The sequence below is a fragment of the Rissa tridactyla genome, chromosome Z (genome assembly GCF_028500815.1).
Source record: "Rissa tridactyla isolate bRisTri1 chromosome Z, bRisTri1.patW.cur.20221130, whole genome shotgun sequence".
NCBI classification, from domain to species: Eukaryota; Metazoa; Chordata; class Aves; order Charadriiformes; family Laridae; genus Rissa; species Rissa tridactyla.
The window spans coordinates 30285378-30309096 of NC_071497.1; the positions used below are offsets into that span (position 1 = coordinate 30285378).

The 23719-nt window shown below is 37.6% G+C and overlaps 1 protein-coding gene across 2 annotated transcripts in view; it reads left to right on the plus strand.

Moving 5' to 3' along the window:
* Nucleotides 1-23719, plus strand: part of FBN2 (fibrillin 2) — a 174824-nt gene that overhangs the window by 78344 nt on the left and 72761 nt on the right. For both annotated transcript variants that reach the window (XM_054186701.1, XM_054186702.1), the window contains exons 15-19: nt 887-1009; nt 6947-7099; nt 7996-8049; nt 12594-12719; nt 15717-15842. In XM_054186701.1, coding sequence (XP_054042676.1) covers nt 887-1009; nt 6947-7099; nt 7996-8049; nt 12594-12719; nt 15717-15842 — 582 coding nt within the window. The remainder of the gene's footprint in view (nt 1-886; nt 1010-6946; nt 7100-7995; nt 8050-12593; nt 12720-15716; nt 15843-23719) is intronic.

The window sequence follows — 23719 nt, forward strand, 5'->3', positions numbered from 1 at the left end:
TTTAGCCTGGAGAAGAGAAGGTTGAGGGGGGACCTGATTAATGTTTACAAGTATCTAAAGGGTGGGTTTAAGGAGGACGGAGCCAGGCTCTTTTCAATGGTTCCCAGCGACAGGACAAGGGGCAATGGGCACAAGCTAGAACATAGGAAGTTCCGTTCAAATACACGGAAAAACTTCTTTACAGTGAGGGTGACAGAGCACTGGAACAGGCTGCCCAGGGAGGTTGTGGAGTCCCCTTCTCTGGAGATTTTCAAGACCCGCCTGGATGCAGCCCTGAGGGATGTGCTTTAGGTAATCCTGCTCTAGCAGGGGAGTTGGACTAGATGATCTCTAGAGGTCCCTTCCAACTCTGAAGATTCCGTGATTCCGTGATTTGGGCTTGAGTCATTTCTAGTAAGTGCAAAATCATCTGAATTGTTAGTTTCATGGTTTGAAGTTGAACCATTTCTATTAATAGTTGTTTTCATAATTTCATTTCAAAATGTACATGCAGCTGGGCTGTTGACTTAGACAGAAATTGATGACCACTGAAAAGTTCTTTGAAATTAAAAGTTACCATCTTATGGATATTCTATGCTTCCTTAACCAGACTTTAAAGCAAAGTTATAGTATAATGGGCTGGACAAAAGGTAAAATTTATCATTAATTTTGATTAACGTAGAGTCTGAAGTGCCTGTAATCCTACAGACTTTCTGTTGGTTTGTTTTGTTGATGGAATTTTTATTATTTAGTGTAATTCCAAGATGAAATTTTTACTAGAACAAAACAAGGATATGTTGATGATTCATCTGCTATCATAAATTCATTTGGTAATGTTCCTAAAATATTAATTGTAATCTGCTTAAAAACGGTGACTAGGTTGTTGAATTGTGTTGCCTCCTGATAGATATTGATGAATGTCAGACATCAGGAATTTGCATGAATGGTCATTGCATAAATACTGAAGGATCCTTTCGGTGTGAGTGTCCACCTGGCTTGGCTGTTGGAGTTGATGGTCGTGTGTGTGTAGGTAAGTGAGATTTTTTTTTTTCATCTAAAAGCAGATGTAGTTACCAGGTTGTCAAATTAAAGAAATGCATTAGATGACATCCTTCTAGGGATGCTGACAACAAACCACAGAGGATCTGTTCTAGGATAAATCTGGAATATTTGTCTTTTGTTCTGCTGTGTGTTTGTGTTCATGTATATGCATGTCTGTATATATATACACACATGTACATATATATTCATATTTATATTCAGTTGTGCATCATCCACTCCAAATCACTAAAGTAGGTACATATCTTGGTTGCAACACTGATATTTTTATACCCCCCTTTTCATTTCTTTCTCTAATCTGAAAACATTTTATTCTCCCTGTACACCATAGCGTTAAAAAAGAAAAAGCTCTAGCAGAAGAAATAGTGAAAACTAGATAGACTTGTTTCTGTGAACTCAAACATCATTATTAAGAGTTATTAGGAAATCTTGCTTTATGCTATCTCATTAACCTAGTGTTAAAAAACAAGTTTAAATTCCTCTGTGGAATCGGAGTGGCACCACCTCTTGTTTACCTGTTATTCCTATAAACTAAGCTTACAGTATTTACTCTTCCTGGCATCTCTTTTTGGTTTTGAGGCTTACCTTTTTTAGTCTGCTGATGAATAATCGTTTGTCATATAATCTGAACTGCAGCCTCTTAACCCCTTAAATGTTACTCGTTGACGGTTAAGAGTCTTCACCCAACTCCACCAGGAGCTCTAGCATAGCTTCAGGGAGCTCACTGGAGAAAAGTGGAGCATTTGCAACCTGGTGAAGAATAAAATAAAAAGGTAGCGGGCAAGAGGTATTCAGTTCCTTGTTTTCTCCTGAGTGCTGATGAAGAGGGTGGAGAGGAATACACATTTTACAAAAATTTCTGGGAGTGATGGGACTACATGCACTGGGGACTGCGGTACTGCAAAATGCCTTAAACCAATTTAATCCACAGGTTATCTGTGGATAGAGATACCATCTTTCCCTTCTTCTGCATATCATAACATCAGTTCTGTATCCCCTAAGTTTCTTCTCTAGCTTGTGAGTGTATCTATCATCAGGGATATTGGTGACCCAAGGCTCAGTTGGTGGGTAGGCATGGCATGGCATTAAGCTTCAGCAGGCATGTGTGCCTGGAATGGGGTCTCCTTGAGTGAAACAGGCACTGCTGGCAGCATCACAACATATTAGCTTCACTTTTGGTACGTGGTCTGGTGTGTTAGTTGCCGCTGGTTACTGGGCTGCCATTGGATCTGGTATTAGATCAGGCCAGCTAGTTAAATCATGATGTTTGACAGGTTCATGAAGCCGTAAAGGCAGAGAGGAAACCATTGGCTTGGCTCTTCAATAGCCCTGTATATTAGTCAGTGCTATGACCGTTTTTGCTGATGGATGCATATATGTCTTACCTGTCTATGACTTAGCTGCGTGTGTCCAAATAAAGGAAAGACAGAATTCATACAACATTTGGAGGTTATCTCACGCCAAAGGGATGTGAGATACTACATCCTTGTGTTGCTATTATCCATTCATTTAAAATAACATTTTAAATTTTGCAGAAGTTCATAATTCTTTAAAATAAAATCTAGTGCAAGCATTACTGTTGAGGGCCTGCGCAAGTTGGGCCTTTCGGTTACCACTTCAGTTTAAAAAATGCATCATAAAAACTCAGAATGCCTTAAAAAACAGGCTAGTAAAAAGCCAAAACACCTTCTCAGTCTCTCAGTTGGAACCCAAATATTTGTTGTTTTAAATAAATGAGATTTTTTAGTAAGCAAAACTGTACTAAAGACCGAACCAAGAAAAGCAAGGTTTGTTCTCTCCTATGTAGTAGCCAAGTTGTTTTCTTCTGATTTATTAAACGTTTGGAGAAAAGCAATGGAAAGATAAAACAATGAGAAAAGACTTGCTATACTGTTTTTAATATAGGAATTTCATTGCTTAGTGGCACAGCAGCAAAACCAGATTTGAGTACAAGCTGTTCAGTACCTTTTTTGTGGTCCAAGTTGGCCTCATCTTTACCCCTGTCAGTGATACAGCTGCAAAGAATCAATGCAATGCTCAGTTTTCTGTGCTTTCATTTACCTAGTGCTACCACAGTTCTAGCAGCTAAAGGCTTCACAAGTTGGCCATCAGCTGTAAACGCTATTTTTTATTTGAAAATGTTCGGCTCCACATGTCACAGAGCTTTAAGGTTTACCATAAATGCTTACGTTTTCAACAGGAAATATCCTTAATATGACAAAAATCGCAAGGCAAAATCTTTATTTATTTGGAAAATTAATTTTTAAAGGATGATATAATTATTCGAGGCATAAAGTATCACAGGAAATTTCAAGTATTGCATAACAAAGATATCCTCATACATGACCTTTAGAATAGAATTTCTGAGCCAATCTGCTGTTCAGAATTTTATATATGTGTGTGTGTGTGTGTGTGCTTATATATACATACACATGCTGTGTTAACTACAGGAACTCTCTGTCTGGTTATTCTGTTTCATATATTACATGAGCTAAATAATACTTTTCAGACATTCTGGCTGCTAGAAGAGTATTTGTAGTCACAGAATTAATAAGTTACATGGGGATTCCTTTAAACAGTATTCTCACAAATGTGCTAGGCAATTAGCAAAAATATAACATTGAAGAGCTTACAGTCTAATTGTCTCACTTCTACTTTGAGTTGTATTTTACTTCTGAATAGTGCCATTGATTCTGGTGGGACTATTCATAGAATAAATTGCTTTTTTATTTAGTATTAATAAGTATGGCAGAGTCAATCACAAAATGTTATACAAGTTTGGACAAAAAATACAGCAAGGGATAACAAATGCTTGGAAAAGGAACAGTTAGATAAGTGCTCAGAACCAAACTAGTATTTGCATGCATTTCAGGTTTGGCTATACTTCTAACTGCAGCTCCGTGCTTAGATACCTCAGCTGGCTCTGGGTGTTGTGTGTTTGTGTATCACCTCAGAACTTGTACAGAGCTATGGCTATAGCTTTGCACAATGTTGTTTGTTCTCTGCTGAGACACTTTTAATTACAATTCAGTCTGCAGTTCACATCTCTACCCAAAACTATAGCCACACAGGACAAAATAACTAAGTTTTATTTTACATTGGTTATTTCGCAGAACCGTACCTCAAAGTGCCTGTCATAACCATTGCATTATTTGACCTTCTAAGGCACCTGGATGGGTGCAGTGACTTTCACTGAGAATAGGTCAACCTCTGGCCCACCTCACCTTGACCACAAGGTGATAACATTTGCAGAAGTGATATACCACAAAATTTAAGACTCTAGAAATGCTATTTTCTGAGACACAGTGGGGTTTCCCATAACCAGGTACACTGTTACAGCAGCACCAATGCTAAACTCTGAGCCAGGGCACAAAGTTCTCCAGTGTTCTGAAATTAGTAGCCAAAGGCTGATCAAACTATACATGGGCAGCAGCACAGGTTCATCAGTAAGGTGTATGCTCAGAACTGTCATGACATGGGGAACCTGAACTTGGTGAGGTGCCTACAGCAGCTAAGTCATGGACAAAACAGTGCCTGTCTTTCTCACCCTTGCACAGCTCAGGGAGGACATTCTTCCTGTCATATGATTGCTGTTTTGGTTCTTCACCTTGCACAGGCTTTGTGAATCACTGACTGTGTAGATAAGACTGTTTTCCTATAACTAGTTAGGCAATCCTCCCCAGATTCCCTGTGCTTCTTCTATAGAAACTTTGGTTTATATGGAAAAGCACTTCCTCTCTTCTTATGCACAGCAGCTGCTCAGTACATCTGTAGCTTCCTCCAGCTGCTTCCCACACTTCACATCTTTGAAGACCTTCCTACAGAGTATTTCTTTCACACTTTCCAATTTTTTTTCCTCTGCAGTTTCCCTTGATGCCATTTCCTTCCTTTGAATTGCTTCTCCATTCGCTCCCAGACATATAACCAGGGGGAAGCCTTCCCCTCTGTGAGAGGACAATGATTGAAGCCTCTTTATTCATGGCAGAGCATGGCAGAGTGGCATCTGGATTTGTTAGAGGTGGAGGGAAAGGATGTGATGCAAGTAATTATTTTGCGGAGTACATGAACAGACATTTCTTGTGCAAAAAATTCTTGATTGTTGTCAAGCATAATAACCTTTTCCTTCTGTCAAGTGTAAGCAAATTGTACTGGCTTCACCTAGACTCTTGGCAAGGAATAAGCCCTGAAATCTGGGCCGTATTTAACTGTGCTCTAGAACTATCTGTTCCATGAGATACCAAAAGCAAGGGAAAACATTTATGTACAGGCAATCCTGTTTTATAGGAGCCAGCTTACAACACTCAAAGAGCAGGCAGAACACAGAAGGAATTGCCAGTTCTTATTTAGATTGGCACAGGATTTTCAACATCCACTGTAAGATTTTTCATGCAACTTTTCTTGGTTGTTTTGGGGTCATCTTTTGAGTAGGTAACTGTCTGGATTCCCTCAGACCCTACTCAGTTTCTGAGAGCACCCAGGCTCATGTCCAGGCCACAATGTATGGTAGTTTTACTGGGAGATTAACAAGGAGCTTAAATTAAAGCCATGTTCTGGCCTGGTCCATAAAGATGACTGAAACAAAGAGTATTTCTGTAGCTCCAACAAGTGCCTGTAGAAGTATAGAAGTCAAAACTAAAGGCTGTTTAATCCATCTGTATGCTGCAGTTCTCACCCACACATTTAGGTGGACTGTCTACTCACATGCTTGTTTGAATACCTCCAGTATTATCCTATAAGCAAATATGCAAAACCCTGGAATGACCAAAAAACCAAACCAACAAAAACCAAAACAAAACCAAAACACATAAAAAGCAGTCTAAGAGACATTCTCATAGTTCTCAGGTAAGTATAGCAGATGGTTATACCTGCAAAGATGTGTCTCAGAATATGCATCTTACTACATCTTATGGGTCAAGTCAGTCCTTGACTTGGCCCATACTAAATCAGCTGCAAGATTGGCAGTATGCATGTGGTGAGTCCTACAGCTCTGTGGCTGTCCTGTGTAATTCTGCTGTCTTTTATGGCATGATTTTCAATGTTGGAGACCTTCCTGTTTCCTTTGTGTAATAAGTGGTGGTTTGTCCTGGCAATCATTTCCAGCCCTCTCCCCAGGGATAGCACTGAAGTTTCCATAGTGGCTTTTCAATCACAAACCTCCAGAAATTTCTTATACTCAAGGCAGTAGTGCTGCTTTTCCCACTATCTAGTCGTGTGTAAGAATTGCTAAATTGCTGTTGCTAGTTAGGTATTGAGACCTCCTTGATATCCTGACCCTAATCCAGCACTGGTGCCAGTTTATGTGTAAACCTATTAAGATAGCCATGTCACGTAAATGCTGGTCTGAACAATGTGGTGGAATTGCATTTCTGTTCAGAATTTGTAAATACAGTAGGCAGCTCTGCTCCTCTTGGAAATAGGAAATAGGTAGCTTCCCATATTACCAGCCCTGGGCTGCTGGTGAGTTATCCTACATGAGGAACCATTTTGGAAGTAAATAAGAGATCTGCATGTCCAGGTTACGGTCGTAGCACTTCTCAAAGGGAAGAACTAGTCACCACATGCTCATTCAAGTCATTCTGTGTTTCTTATCGAGATATGTGTTGACGGAATTACAAAGCTCTGGTGTGTGGGTCATCTTTGCTGTGTCCTATAGAATGCTTTTAAATTTGCTCACAATATGCTAGTTCAGGTGGTTTTAAAGTGCTCTGGAAAGAGCTCTGGGAGCTAACCATTTTGAGAATTGGCCTTGATGCCATCAGGATTATTGTAGCAGAACAATGCAAATGTAGCCAATGTAACCATTTTGTTGAACAAAACATGTAAGTTGTTTTTTTTTAGCTCTCATTGAGATAGTATGCATACTCTCAGCCTAAGGAAATAAATTATTTCTTTTCTTGCCCTTTCTCAGATACTCATATGCGTAGCACATGCTATGGAGGCATCAAAAAAGGAGCATGTGTCCGTCCTTTCCCTGGTGCTGTGACAAAGTCTGAATGTTGCTGTGCCAATCCTGACTATGGTTTTGGAGAGCCATGTCACCCCTGCCCTACTAAAAATTCAGGTAAAATTTCTTGTTTCTTTGAATACTATACTGAACATACAGACTTAAAAAAATCTCACTTAGATCAGATTGTTCATTAATTTCATGCCTTAAAGAGAAGCAAATAGGACACTTAATGGAATTGTACATTGATTGTGGAAATGGTTTCTCCTTTAAAGAAGAACTTTCTCATATTTTATGTTGCATATTTGTGTCTCTATGCCTTGTAATGTTTGAGGTGAATCTAGTTCCAAAGCTGGCCAAACTGACAAAATTCAAGACATGAGCATGCTATGGATGAAGCTGGGTCCCAGAATTAAGTGTTGGCTATAAGCAATAATACTTTAAAGAGAATAAGTGGAGTTCCCTGATGAATCTGTAAATTTCCTAGTCAAATCAGTCCAGTTTAAAAGAGCAGCCCATATTAATTTTAGAAATCTGTATTTCATTTTATAAGAATCAATTCTCCAAATAAACCTGGGGATCGATTAAAAAAAATCTCTTGACTGTAGAACTGAGGTGATGTATCTTGGACAGTATTTCCATTCAGTGTCATTTTCTGAGATAACAGAAAACTAATCAGAAGAAATGAAGTAAAACTGGCATTGTGGTTGAAAGCAGTAACTGAAGGAGACAGTACTGTCAAGAGGTTGATGAAATCACTTGAGTGTATAATTCTTGGTGTGAAATTTCAGTTTTGTCTATATGTGAAAGTTCAGGGTGGAATGCTACTTGACGGATTTAGCTATAATGTCAATAAATAGCTATTTCATGTGAGCATTGGCATTTTATTAGTTACATTGTAGAAGAATTATTTTGAAAAAAGATCATGTGGATTTGGTTTAGGATTAAAGAAGGTGAAACACTGGAAATAACATTTTCTTTTTTCCCCAACATCTCTTGCTTCAATTGCATAGCTGAATTCCATGGCCTGTGTAGCAGTGGAATAGGTATTACTGTGGATGGACGAGGTATGTTGCACATTTTCTTTAATGTATATGACTCAAGGTTAATATATACTCAGAATTATATTATATATTATATCCCAGAGTGGAGGTTTTTGCCTCAATATTAATATGCTGATGTTAGTATTTTCATTATCAAAGTACAATAATTAAATGTTGTCTAAAGAAAAGGCCAGAATTCATTCTCTACAACATTGGATTTTGCCTGACCCTGACAAAAAGTCATCCATTTTAAAGGTTTGACACATAATTTATTTTTCTTAGAATGGGCATAAGACAGTTCTCCCTCATTTGGGGAGTGACAGGAGCCAATTGCATTTGCAGTTGATTTTCAGTCAGCTGGGATAGTAGTAGAGCAGTTTTTCATTCCAGATCCAGTGTTCATTACATGGACTGTTTCTGTGGAGGCATCATTTCTCTGGTGAGTTAGAGTTGGAAGGGAGCTTACTAAAAAAGATTGTCCTAAAGAAAGTCCTGAAAGCAAGCAGTTGCATTTGGTACTGGGAACTGTAAAGCTCTAGCTCCTTTTTTTAGCACCACAGAGAGCGGGATTTTAAAAATAATAGCTGAGCCAGGCCTGAAGTAGGGGCAACGCATACTGCAGCTGCCAAATAAGTAGGGTGGGTTGAAGAAGGAATGGTGAAACACAATATTATGATTTATTGCTAGATAGTTCCCTGATGAGTTAATAAAGTTGCAGCCAAATTAAAGCAGATAGTGTACATTTAATATTTCCAGGCATTTAACTTATATAGCTTTTATCCTTGTCAGCATTAAAGCTCCTATTCAGTTCAGCAGAAACAGAATGAGACCCTCTGATCATTATACTTAGTAACAGCCCACATAACTTTTAAAAATAGTACTGTAATAAAGAAATTCTGTTTCTGTTCAGTACTGTAAGTGTATATGCATACATTTTTTCTTCCCTATGAGCTCATTGCTTAACATGTTGCCAAACTTACAAGTAATTTGAAATCCATAGAGTTTGTAAATTCTCTACCTTTTCAGTGAATTATATAAGGTCCATTTGAAGGATCTCTAAATCTCATGGGGAAATAATGGCAGTGTACCATAATATTGTTGTACAAACAGCATCGTACCATGAGAATTTGCATGTAGTCTGGTAGGGAGGTTATATGTTCTTTTTGATACATGGAAAATACAATTTCTCACTAAAAACATAAAACCAGTTGTGGTCATAACCAAATTGCGTGATAAAAACTATGATCTCTCAGTGTTCATGTCTTAACTAAAATCCCTCTTTGTTTAGGTTTCTAAAGAAAACCCTAGTATTTTCTGTATATCTTCTGCAGTGACCTTGCAGTCAATTTTCTTGCTGCTACTCCTCCTGCTGCTTATACCAAGGGACTTTGTTTGCCAATTCCATTTCCTGAAGGAGAGGAATACTAATACCACATTCAATCCCTAATGAAAATTCTGTTGTGTTCTTCATGCATTCTCATTATCAAGAGTGAGTGGGAATAGACTTTATCAGTGAAACTCTTGTCATAGGGATGGGATTCAATTTGACTTTTAGTTGATACATAGCTTGTTAATTAGACTGCAGTCCATCACCACATCCTTACTGCTCTCATTCAGTTTGTGATTAACAAGCGCAAAACCTTCATGTTTTCATGTGAGTGAAATCTGGACATAGGTAAGGACAGAGATTTTGCAGTCTGGTTCAATATGAAAAGTAACAAGAAGGGCTGGACCTTCGGAAATGATTCATTTGGTAAGGAGAAATAGAGTTATGAAATTGTGTGGCTTGTCCCCCAGATACAAACAAGTTTAGTAAACTACAGAAAACTATTTACTCAAAAGAAAACATAGAGCTGAAATATTATGCTAATTCATATTTTCTTATGAATTTTTCACGTCTTATAGCTTTGAGTTTAATCCAGGGATAGCATGATTTTTGCAAATGCGTATCTGAGTATATGTAAATAATGATCTAAACTGCACTATGATTAAAGAGGAAATGTCCTTTATAAAAAGTTGAGCAGTACAAGTAAAAAACAAGCTTTTTATGAAGTCATAGTTAGGCCAGCACCCCTACTGTTCTTTCCAGAGTTTGGAAAGGGAACTATTTAAAGTAATGGGCTTACCGTATGGGAAGAAATAACTTAATATTGAAAAGTCCTCTTTTCCTCGGAGGCAAAAAATACTAAAACTAGCCTGTTCCTGTTCTTATAGTTCATATAAATATTTTGGAATTTTCCAACTACAGCAGAAATTCTATATGGGACTGTAAATTCAGGGAATATGTCTCATTCATCATCCTATTCTGTTGATCTGAGAAAAATTCTAAATTTCCAACAAGTGCTATAATTTCTGCAAGACTGAGTATGCTGTGGTATTTACCTATGCATTAGTCCTGTATTAGAAAAAGTATTTGTGTCACCTAATAATTTATAACTTCTTACCTAGATCCTTAAACCACAGGCACTGAGTGCATGGGCTACATATTTTGCATCAAGGTATTCTTACAAACACATAGTTCCCTATTGATTTAGGTTAGAAAGGATATCTGGAGGTCATCCAACCTAACGTTCTGCTCAAAGCAGAGGTAACTTCGAAGTTGAATCAGATTTCTCAAGGCCTTGCCCAGTGGATTTTGGAAAATCTCCAAGGATGGAGTTCCCATAGCCTTTCTCAGCAGCTTACTCTAGTGGTTAGCCACTCTCATGGGGAAGAGTTGTTTTCCTGGCGTTCAGTTAAATTTTCCCCTGTTGTAACTTCTGTCTCTTACCCTCTCATTGTGTACCTTAAAGAAGAGTCTGGCTCCATCTTCTCTGTAACCTTCTATTAAAATCAGAGAACTGCTCTTAATCCAGGTGACAGGGGAAGTTAGCAGAGGAGAAGTGTCACTGGAGCTGTTGCTTACCAACACAGATGAACTAAGCATAATGGCAGCCTGGGCTGCAGTGATCATGCCCTGGTGGAATTCGTGATGTTGAGGGATATGGGCCAGGTGAAGAGTAAAGCCAGGATTCTGAATTTTAGGCGAGCAAACTTTCAGTTGTTTAAGGAATTAGTGGATGGACCCCCCTGCGAAACCGCCCCCAGGGATAAAGGAGCAGAACAGAGCTGGCAGCTCTTTAAGGACATTTTCCTTAGATCACAAGAGCTCTCGATTCCCACATGTAAGAAATCGGGCAAGGAAGGCAGGAGACCAGCATGGCTGAGTAAGGACCTCCTGGTCAAACGGAAGTGTAAGAAGGAAATGCACAGGCAGTGGAATCAGGGACAGGTATCCTGGGAAGAATACAGGGATGCTGCCCATATGTGTAGGGATAGGACCAGGAAAGCTAGGGCACAGTTGGAGCTGAGTTTGGCAAAGAACGTGAAGAATATGACAAACTTCTACAGGTACATTGGTCAGAAAAAGAAGATTACAAGAAGATGTACACAGACACACAAACACGATAAATATCACAGGAGAAGTAGTGACAACTGACATGGATAAGGCTGAGGTACTCGACAACGTTTTTGCCTGAGTTTTCGCTGGTAATCACTCTTCCCATATCTCTCAAGTCTCTGAACATCAAGGCAGGGATTTGGGAAGCAAGGTCCTTCCCATCATAGCAGAAGATCAGTTTCAGGACCACGCAAGGAACCTGATGCATCCCAGGGTCCTGAGGGAAATGGCAGATGTAGTTACTAAGCCAGTCTCCATCATATTTGAAAAATGGCAGTCAGGCGAAGTCTCCAGTGGGTGAAGAAAAGGGAATATCACACACATTTTTAAAAAAAGGTAAGGAGAACCCTGGGAATTACCAACCAGTCAGTCTCCCTCAGTGCATGATAAGATCATGGAGCAGATCCTCCTGGAAGTTATGCCAAAATATGGAAGATAGAAGTGATTAGAGACAGCCAACATGGCTTCACCAAGGGCAAATAGTGCCTGACTAGTCTAGTGACTGCACCAGTGGATGAGCGAAGAACTCCTGATATCATCTGTCTTGACTTTTGTAAGGCCTTTGATACAGTCCTGCACAACGTTCTTCTCTCTCCACTAAGTTGGAGATAGATAGGTTTGATGGATGGACTGATAAGAAATTGGCTGGATGGTCATGTGCAATGAGTTATGGTCAACAACTCAATGTCTAACAGGAAGCCAGTAACAAGTGGTGTCCCTCAAAGGTCCCTACTGGAACCAATACTGTTTAATGTCTTCATCAGTGACAAACATAGTGGCATTGAGTGCACTCTCAGCAAGTTTGCAGGTGATGCCAAGATGAGTTGTGCAGTTGATTCACTAGAGGCAAGATAGCATCCAGAGAGACCTTGACAAACTTGAGGAGTGGGCCCATGTGAACCTCATGAAGTGTCCCAAAACTGGACACAGTATTCCAGGTTTGGCATCACTAGTGTCAAATAGAGGGGAATAATAATTTATTTCAGCCTTCTGGCTGCACCCTTCCTATACCCTTGCTCTGAATGACAACCTCAACATCCAGTGAGTCAGATATTGTCCACATCTATCACAAGATCATGTTTTTCATATCTTTCAATATCTGGTTATCTTCGGTGTTGTGTTAATACAGATATTAATGAGTGTGCATTGGATCCTGATATTTGCTCCAATGGAATTTGTGAAAACTTACGTGGCAGCTATCGTTGTAACTGTAACAGCGGCTATGAGCCTGATCCTTCTGGAAGGAATTGTGTGGGTAAGTTGCTCAATTTTTTATTATTGTTGAAGAATTCATCACTATATTGATACTAATGTGAATTGACAGAATTTTGGTTGCAAGACATCTACTAAAGTTAGAATGAAAATGCGAAAAATCTCTAATGAAAATGCTTTTCTCAGTCACTGCATAGCTTATATTCTTACTGGTGGTTTTTTTTTCTGTTATTTGATGGGGGCGTATTACTGTTTGAGAAGTGTAAGCAGGAGTTATTGCAGGTTAGGAATTAATTTTCTCAAAAGTATGGATCAGTTTGTGTTATATTTTAATAACATTTGTCAAGACCACCTAAAATGTGTCCTGTTCAAGGCTGGATGATAATTTGTCAGGAGCTGAAGGTCATGATTTTGCATAATAAAATGTAACAAATGGCTATCATTATCGTAATGAATGATAATTGGTGGCCTGGGAGCACAATCTCCGCTGTATGCAATAATTCATGATGTTCCCAAATTAAACAAGTACAGCAGAATGGGTTGCTGCACACTTAGTCTTCTAATTTCTGAAAGCTTCAGCTCATGGAGGAGGCAATGAGCCACTCTCAGGATTTCACACATCAAGTCTGAACATTGGGATCAAGTGTAACAGCTATTCTTTCATTCTTCAGAATTTGTCACCAGTATACAGGAATGATTCACTTCAGAAACTTTTAGTTGTCACTTGAAGTTTGGTTTAGGTTTATACCAGATGGTTGTTGCATTATCTAGATACATTTTCTTCAAGTGTCTAGGAATACTCAACAGAAGATACCTATGTTATACGTTTCACTCTCTGTCTAAAAATTTTTTTATTCATGGTCATACCTGAAATTCAGTATTTTTTTTTTCTTTTGGGAATTCTTACATCCAAAAAAAGTGTGTTATAGCACAGGTACATTGTACAATAGTATCGCTTATAGCCCTGTTATCATCCTTTAATTTTAAACAGAAAACTGAAGTTTGATTGTATTAAAAAGCTAATGGAAATCTATCTGAAACCATTAGAAAGTCTTAAGTATTGTCCTTCTGTCTGATGTATTTATTTTGGGAAATTACTGCTCTCTACACTTAAAGGTTTACTAACCTATCATCACTGGTATTTGTGGTCAACAAAACCCCATCATTTTTGGTAGGGGAAACCTGGACTATATAACCGTGGTACAATTTTAATACCAAACATTCCTACCTAGTGATGCAAAGCACACACAAAGTAATAAAAGTGTTTCTTTTCATCTGCTTGACTTAAGGAATTTTACAGCTAGTTACTTTCTAAAGGCCCCAAATATGACTTTTTGGCAAGAAAAGCACTGCTGCGGAAAACTGTTGGTGTTTCTTTAATATACTTCACATAATATTCCTTTTCCAAATGGATTTTATGGCAATAGATTTTATTTATCTAGTTACACTTGGGATTATGTAAGTGCTAGTATACGTATATGTCTGTTTAATTATTTAAATAAAAATACACCATACTGACTGTGAGAATGCATTTATTTTTAGATAGGAGAATTTTTGCACAAAAGAAGTTAATTATGAATGCTTAAATAAAGGGTTGAAATGTTTTAATTAATGATACAGTTCATGAGCAGCCAGGAAATAAAAATGGTCATCATACAGAATGCAAACAGTACTTTTGTCAGTTTTAAGTGTTTTTAGAATATGAGCTATGTCGTTCTGTGTTTTTTTACAGTGCGTATCACCAGAGATTACAGTTCAAATCTGAAGTTATTCTGTGGTATTGTAAGGAAATAATATGTTCGTAGCACTACTAGTTTGGGTAAAATGACAACAACCTCAAAATTAAAGTCTGTTGGTCTTGAAAATGTCAAATTCCAAATTCACCTTCCTTTGCTGAATTAAAATCGAATGAGGTTAGATAAAGGACAGGTTAGTTTAGAAGAGCTTCTTTACAGCTGCCAACTTAAATCTCTGATTCATCTTCTGGGGAAATTTAGACTTTACTGTCTGAATCCTAAAGGAATTTATAAGCATAGCTTGCAAAATCTAATGTAGTTGGGAAACCGGAAGCCTCTAGATTGTAATTAGATTGCATTCTTCTTTTCTTCTTTTGTTAAACTTAACTGTAAGATTTCAATTGCAGTGTTAAGTTTGGGAATCAAGCACGCAAAACAGAGGAGACACCCTGAAGCAGGATAAAGCATCAGGTTTATCATGGCTTACCCTGTCAGTATTCTCCTGTAAGCTTAAGTATTTGTGACATGTGATGGGCATTAAAGTAACTTACAATTATTTTTTTTCTTTTCAAAAATAAACAATAGGGCAATGAGGAAGACCGATTGCTTTTTATTGGCATTATTTGCAGTTAATATAAGAGGAGTTCAGGAAGTGATGTTAATTTAGGGGTTTTTCCTATTTGCTGTACTTGATATCCTCATCTTAATCATAGGGAGTTTTTTTAATACAATATACCTCTGGAGGGGAGGTACATATGTGTATTCTTGAGATGTCTGCCGTACACGAGCTGTATAATTTAGATTTTAATGCACATATTCACTTCATGGATAACAAAATCAATTTTTGCCCATAAAAGAGGATTACAACAGTAATCTAACACACCATTATTTATGTATTTTAAAAAAGAAAATTAAAATGCTGGTTTCAAAGCAAATAGACCTTCATGAAATTGTCATCATTATATAGTCATACAATTGACAAAGATCCCAAGGTCATTCCAGGAAAACATAATTATTACTTTAATACAAACCATGAACTATTTTTAGAGCCTGCTAATGAAAACCTTTTTTCAGAACAGATTTTTTTGGTAATTTTTTCAGAACAGATTTTTTTGGTAATAAGAACCTGAATTAGACTTTTGAAACTAGGGATTGGCATTTTTACTTGCTCCAGTGACTGTTGTAGAAAACTGCGTATCTGGCAACCCAGTTGTTACTGTAGAAAGCAAGAGGGGCTACTTGTGGAGGTGAAGGGCTCTCATGGCATTTGCACTTACTGTTATGTCTAACTCATCTTTTTGCAGACATTGATGAATGTTCAGTGAATGGGCTGCTGTGTGATAATGGGCTCTGTCGAAACACCCCTGGAAGTTACAGCTGCACTTGTCCAAAGGGCTATGTATTCAGCACTGAGACAGACACATGTGAAGGTGAAAAATCTGCAAGTTGTGTTAATTTTATTGCTTATTATACAACATTAAAGCTAAATGATCACAAAAGTGATGATGAATACAGAGGAAAAGACAGAACTAATATATTGCATAAATCATTGCATTCCTCTTGCAATTTCTCTGCAGTATTTTTCAGTGTGTCGGGTCTTGCCATTGAATTTCTTTCAAAGTAATCAGTTCGGTTTTATATGAAAATATTTTCCTTTCCTTAGATAAAACGTTTGTTAAGCTGGAATAAAGGGGAATATACGCTCACCTTTGATCATGTAGCAGAGACACCTAGTCTTATCATTTAAGGAAGTGCATCTATTTTGACCACAGACTCTCTTCTTTCTTTTCTCCCTTCAGTCTGTGGCGATAATTAATTCTAGATCAAATTCTGGTATTTGTGATGCTTTATGTGATGTTTGAATTCCAGGATCTGGATATTACTGCCTGATGATACTTAAATTGTCCTTTATTTTAACAGTATAATCAAAATGGCTTTCTTATATGACTTACAAACACAGATGTTAGATTAATGAAAATGTTACATAGCAGAAACTAATGAGTAGTTTTAATTATAAAAAAATTAAGCAAGGCTGTACAAAAAGAGTCAAAATAGAAGCATTAGCTTTTGTCTCAAATTTTATCTAGTATTAAGAGTAGTAAAATTTTACAGGTCTTTTGCATTATTTTTTATTTGGTTCCATGATCTGTAAATCTCAATATTTTTCATCATTAGAAAGTTTTTATAGTAAATAGTCTTGCATTTCAGTGAGCGATGGAGAAGCTATAATCCTTTGTTATGGAATACCTATTATGTGAACTGATGTCATCGTCTAGATTTGTCTGAAGCAGTGGAAGACATTATTGTCCTCAGCTGCTTGTTATTACTGATCAAACAGAAGTTGCTGCCATACAGCTAAACAAACATATAGAAGGGAAAGTGGAAGCACTCTGTAAACCATTGGTGCTGTGTAAGATCAATCAGGTTAACTTAAACCATTTCCTTAGCAGCATATGCTGAATGCACTTAACTTTGCACGAAGCAGGTGAGGAGCACTCATGTGCTCTTTGCCAGTTTTCAGCAGAGGAGTGGAAGCAAGCAACATGGGGGGCCATAGTGTTTTGAATGCCTCCAACCGTTTGGAAAGTGAACATGTGTTTACATTCAAAACATCTCATGAAATGGTTTAAAATCTGGCAGTATCAAGTCATTCACCTCTTCACCCTTTCTGTTCAAAAGAAATTACGTTCCTTTTAGTAGATGTGTGTTTCAGAGGTCACTTTTAAAAGTTAAAATGTCTTCTCTCCCTGTATGTTACAAATTAGTAGCGCTTGTTCAGGTTAGGGCTTTTCTTATACCCCCATGGATTTATAGTGCTCTCTCTGCTAAGTTGTCTCAATGCCTAGTATTTATTCACAATGTTCAGGTGAAATTTTTTTCTTCAGTGTCTGTCTGTATGTTTAGTTTCTATGCACTGAAAGACTTCTAGCTGTGAAACTACCTTGCTGTGTGCCCTTAATATACATGTTTCTTAAGGAATCTTATAGACATTAAAACGGGAGTAGTATAGTAAAGAGAGATATTCGTTACTGAAGTGAAAAGGCATAATAACTTCAGAGAATAATATAGACCAAAAGGTAGATGAATGAGATGCAAGAATGAAAAAAATCTAATTATTGAAATAAAATGTATCTACATTTTCCAATATAAAATGTATTTTTTAATCATAATAATAATAGTAATATTAACATAAATAATAATATTAATACTAATTTAATATAAAGGCACAAAATTGGGATTTGACAACAACAAAAATAACAAAACAAGTGGTTTCATGGTTGCATTGAGCCACCACAGCCTTAGGAAAAAAAATCTTTTTTGTCTTCTGGACTTCCTTGTCATCGTTGCAGTCAACATGTCTCTTGTGCTAGAAGTTTGGGGATCATGATTTAGTGAACTAAATATGGGAGTCCCTTATCTTAGGTTTTTTGGAGGGGGGGTCTAAGTGGAGAACAGCGTGATGGAGAGTCGTTCTGGAGGGGAAATTAATGTACTGCTTAATTCATTGAGGACAGCATGACTTCTTTAGATAGCATTGCCAGCTGATGTTGACTGCAAAACCACAGTATAAAAAAAAAGTTACAATTAGAATAGAATTTACAGAAAAGTATATGAAGAGAAGATACTAGCAGAAATCCAGATGGTAGGCATGACCGCTCTTAATGGCACCTTAGCGCATTTTTCTAAGGAATGTGACCACTTTTAGATCTTGTCTAAGGGAATTAGGTGCGTTCAACAAATTATCAGTTTATGAATCAATTCTAAAAAGGTGAATAAAGAACCAGTGTGATTTATTCAAAGTAACATGTTACACTGCCTCTGACAGTCATCTAGTAATACGGGAACTGAGATATTTCATAATTCGAACCAACCTGAGCATGAGGTAGTAAATGCACACACACAGTTTCACAGTTTGTGAATTAAAATATGTTTTATTGTGTAAGAATAATTACTGGGATGATCGTTCAAGCTCATTAAATAAGACTGGTGTGTTTCTATTTGTTGGGCTTGGTGAGATTTTAATTAAGGCATTTAATCTCATTTTCTTTTTTTAACCTTTTTTTGGTACTCATAAACGAACATGCATCTGTACATGTTTGCAATATTTGTACTGTGACTCCTGCAAAAACTAATGAAAGAGTGTTTTTTGATATTCCAAAAGATTCAAAAATAGGATAGATCTATCCCTGCCTCATCTCCCTTTCATGGTGGTCATGAGGTTTAGCTTGTTGCTGAAAATGAGGATATTTTGCCATCTTTGTAGAGTAAAAGTGTCTGTGCATCTCTTGGCTGTATTTCATAATCCTCCATGTCCGCTGAACTCTGAAGCAATGGGCTTCTGATTGAGCATGAATGGTGCAATAATGTTTAAAATAATAAAACTTTTTGTTAATGGAAGAAAAAAATAAACCCAAATGACTGATCATTAACTAAAACTTCAGATTTGTAATTTCCTTTCTGAATGTTGTTTAGTGTAATTGCCCTAAAATACTTCTAATTTTTTATTGTTTGTACAGCGGAATCTGAAGGATTTTCAGTTTCTCTTAATATTCTTATCTACATTAACTTACATATATAAGTCATGAAGGATCTGTCATCTTCATCTTGAATCTCACAGATTGATGTTTAAATTTAGCTGATCAGGTAAAAAAGTGGAACAGGAGCGGTTTGGCATAAAAATGTCTATAAAACGTATCACATTTTTTCTGATGTTGAGTGGGTTGGCAGTAGAGGAATAAATTCATCTCGTTCTGTCCAAATTCTATTTTCAAAGAAACATTGTGTAATTCAGTTGGGAGTTAACAAGTTCACTAGTTGCAAAAAACTTCTGTGGCCAGAAGCTTTGTGTTGTGCTCTGAAAATGCTCTGATGCTTATTACTCACCAGTATATTTTTAATTAATATAACTCTCATCTGCAACTCTGAAGAAACAGCAAAACCTTTCACTGTTTTCACTTATAGTTCAATTGAATTTTTTTTATCAATTTGTTGTGGGGCGTGGGGGAGTTGTTTGAGGCTCCAAAGTCTCTGAAAGTCGAGATTTTTACAACAAGCTCTGTGGTTTAGATTGTGTTTCCAGTGACATAACTAGTTAAACGTAAACCAGATGTGCTTTGAAGTTCATTTCCAGGAATGTACAGTGGACTTTTTAAATTTTTGTTTCTCTGACATTTAAAATGTACACTCACTTCACTTAACAAAAAAATGTCCTAAAAAAACCCCCCTGATAAATATTTTCATTAGTAGTGGCTTTTATTCTAAAATATAAGACAGTATTAAAATCAATTTGGTTTCTTTCTCACTCTTGTTAAAACTGCAATTTAATATTATTATAAAAAGGTGTATGGCAACAATTTTTGGAGTTTGTTTACATTGTGGACATGACACTTTTTCAACTGATTCAGCAGAGCACTAAAGCTGAAGTGCATTCATCCTTTAATTTTTTTTTTTCCTGAACGGTGGTTTTGGGGCTAGTCAATGCAGTATCATGAGCCTGTTAATACCCAAAAGCATTGATTTATTTTTTTGTTTCTTTTTTTTGTTTCTTTTTTCCTAGCATAGTGCTAAAGTATGTCAAATGCAGAAAGTATCAAACTTTTTTTTTAATGTTAGAGGCCTAGAGCATAGTGACAAGATCATTTTAGAAACAATCAGAAGTTAATGCCTCCAGGTATGTGTACCCTAATCCTCAGTGAAAGCTGCTCTCCCTTTTCCCACTCTGTAGAGAAAAATGAGATGAGCATTCCTTCAACTACATCAGGGCAAAGTGAAGGAGTCTGGTTCCATCATACATCTTCCCTCATCCCTCGTCTTGGCAGCCAACTTCTGCCATTCTCATCACAGAAGATGGAGAGTGACTATTTGTCTGTGGCATCAGTGAGGAGCTGGCCCTGTCACTTGAAAAGGGTAGAAACTGAGACTGGGAGAAAAAGGAGGAGGAAGGGTGAAAAGGGAATGTCCGCTCTGGACAGCAGGAACCTGCCAGATCGAATCAGCTGTTTCACCTTTCTCTTCTTCTCCATTTTTTCTCACCCATATGTTCAGTTTCAGTCATCTTCTCTCCTTTCACTGTCTTTGGTCAGACACTGAAGAGCATGGCCCATGAAAGCAAGAGAGCTGCTTTACTCTTCATAAGGTGTTGAACTTTAGGTGCTTTGGCCCCTCCATCTACACTTATTCACTTGTCTTTGGTTGTAGTTTTGGGGACACTGACTTCTAGGTGTGGCCCTCAACTATTTTTGTTAGGTTTGGGTTTCTTGCTAACTATGAAAACCTAAAATACAAGATGTGTTTTCCTAGAAGAAAATTGATTGTAAACCTAACTTGCTAAGTATCAGGGAGAATGAAAGATAGCCACGATAGCCTCATATTGCATCTATAAATGTGAAATATTTTAAGTTTAATGGATTTTATTATATTATAAATGTGATTGAAGTGAGTTTTGGGTAGTGGCAACTCTCTGCTCATTAAAATGTTTTGTCTTGCACATTGGTTGTATATGTGCAGATCTCTTTGTGATTGGGCTGCAAACTGTTAAAGCCATGAGAGACTTTACATGAAAATCACCTGTTTTCAGTTATAAATATCTTCAGCAGACTTCAAGCAGTTGACCTGTAATATTCATCACTGGGTGTCTGACTCAGATTTGGCCTTTAAAAAATTCACACAAAACTTTCTGTTCATTTCCAAGAAAATGATGATCTGTGTATTTAGAAACATGCAAATCTTGTGGCCTTTTCTGTGAAAAGCTGTTGCTCCTCTGTGCTGTTGTAGCTTGAAATAAGAAATATCATTCTCAAGTAGTTTTTGTGTCAGGATGGTGCCCTTTACTCTGAAAATTTTCTCAGATGTGGCCAAGTTGTAAGTCTCATTTTGCATAGTCTCATTTTGCATGAGTTCCGTGAAGACTATTTTTAATGTCCAAAAGCCCCAAAGATTCTGTGGCACAGATTATACCTGGTCCCTCATGGGAACTTCTCTGAAGGTGCATCTTAGCTCAAAGCGGGGAAGAGCGCTTGCAACTGAGTGGACAGAGAATCTGTCTGCGTAAGAGCAAAGACATAAATGCAGAGACTGATCAAAGATCCCTCTGACCCACAACAGAGCAAGTATACAAGATTACTTTCCAAGAACAGTCTCTGAATCCCCAGCAGTTGTGGTTCAGGGACTTCTGACAGCAGAAGTAGGATCTTTACCTCATAGAGACCTTGGTGAATTTATATTCCATGAACTTGTCCAGACTGCCATTGATTAATGCAAGCTTTCAGCATCCTAGGACAAGGATTTCAGTTTCTCTGCCTGTTGTGTAAAGAGCCATTTCTTTGCTTGTTTTGCTACTAGCCAGCTTCATTGGGTGTCCCTTTGTTCTTGGACTTTAAGAGACAGTGAACATTTGTTGCCTTTGACAGGGAGAAACTATATATAGCTTAAATTTAGTTAATTTGCCCTCTCCTTTTGTTTTTTCTCATTTTTTTTAAAGCTAGACGAACTGCAGAAAGCAAGATGGCAGATGGAAAGGAAGAAAAAAATGTGTCTTTCTCCAAGAGCATTTCTATACGGAGAATTACTTGGCATATAGTGCATATTTAAGATGACTTCTTTGTCTCAGTGTGATCTGTTTCTAATTGTGGGAACCAGATATTTGGTTTGTGGGAACCAGATATTTGGTTTCTCTGCAAAAGCAGCAGAGACTACTCTCTGCTACCAGGTATTGCTGGCTGGGGAGAGAGCAGGAGGCCAGGGAGGCAGGGAGCGTATCTTGGATAATAAAGTCTTAGGTAATAAAGTATGAAATGTATTTACAGGGAGGAGAAGGGATGCAGAGCAGATGAATGTTGGCAAGCCCTCCTGGTTGCCAGCTCAGATACAGAGGGACTTAGAGCTTGCTCTGTCAGAACTAGCTGGCTTTCTAGATCTACCTGGTTACTTCTGCACTGCACTTCCCAGCACATCAAGTCAGCATATGAGCCGTGCCAAACCCAGCCTGGCGCTACCTGCTTCTATGCTGTGCTGCATACTCCATAGTAAGCCGTCTCAGAAGCCAACCTGAGACAACATGACCAACTGTGTCTAAGCAGGCTTTTTGCAGAGAAACGTGGAAGCTCTGCCTAATGACCTAAGAGACTACCAGCCCATAGTAGGATGGGGTTTACCAGCTTGGGTGCTGCCAATGCAGTTAGCCCAGTGCATGGCCAGCCATTGCAGCTGTGTGGGTGTGTTCATGTAACACACTGTCTTGACCCTCCTAGATTTTATATCTCTGCATCTGTGTATGATTAGTGTGTAAACGGGGTAATCCACAAGTTTAAGAGTAGACTTCACAAATGTAAAGCTCTGTTGGTATTTAAAACCTTGCTGGCATTCAAGGACAAGTCCTATTTGCTCTTTGTAGGTAATTCCATTAAGTAAAAGGTCTGTGAAAATTGGCTTTTAAATTAAGTGCATGCTTTTGGCATGAAGAGAGAGATCACAGTTTCCTAGGTTTACTGATTTCAGCACATTTTCCATCTCTCTTGTATCATTCTTTGTTTTTTAATAATATATACATAATTTGGGGAGTATTTTTAACATATATTCCTTCCTATGACCCCAGAAGATCACGAAATACATGTCTAGTGAAATGAAGGCTCGATGCACCATAACATCTCAAATAGCAAATGGTACCTTTTTCATGACTTCTAAAAAATAAGGAAGATATTTCAGTTTGTCTTGAAAATGATCTCTTGATGCTATTATTGTTTCCATGCTTAACTAGATCCTACATTAATTTATAATTAATTCAAATCAGGCTATTTTAGTTTATGGATATGACATTATTCCTAATGCACTGCTAGCAAACGTCAGCAAACACTAAGCAGTTTTATTTCTGCCCACCAACGGAATGGTCTGGTTGGATTATCATTTAGGACCCAAATCAAAAAATGAAATGGTGGAGTTCAAGAAGAAATGGTGGATATGCATCTGCAATTGTTCTTTGAAAGAATTTGGTAGTATTGTTTTAGTCTTAAAACTCATTTCACTTTAAAAAAGAAAAAGCAAATAATACTGTCTGCAGGGGTCCTATTCTTACATGTGAACAGGCTTAAAAACTCACAGGGGTAATAAATAGAAGGAGTTAGGGGCTAGAGGGAAGTACCATTTACAGTATTCCAGTTTCAACTCCTATTTCTTGAACGCTTTCCAGAACTAGAGAATCGCAGCCAGCATTGTAATATTTTGCTTCTGACAGGGTTTTCTTAATTCTTCCAAAGCCTCATGGAGCCATAAATGACAGAAACAATAAGGCCTTTGTTTGTGCACTGCATGT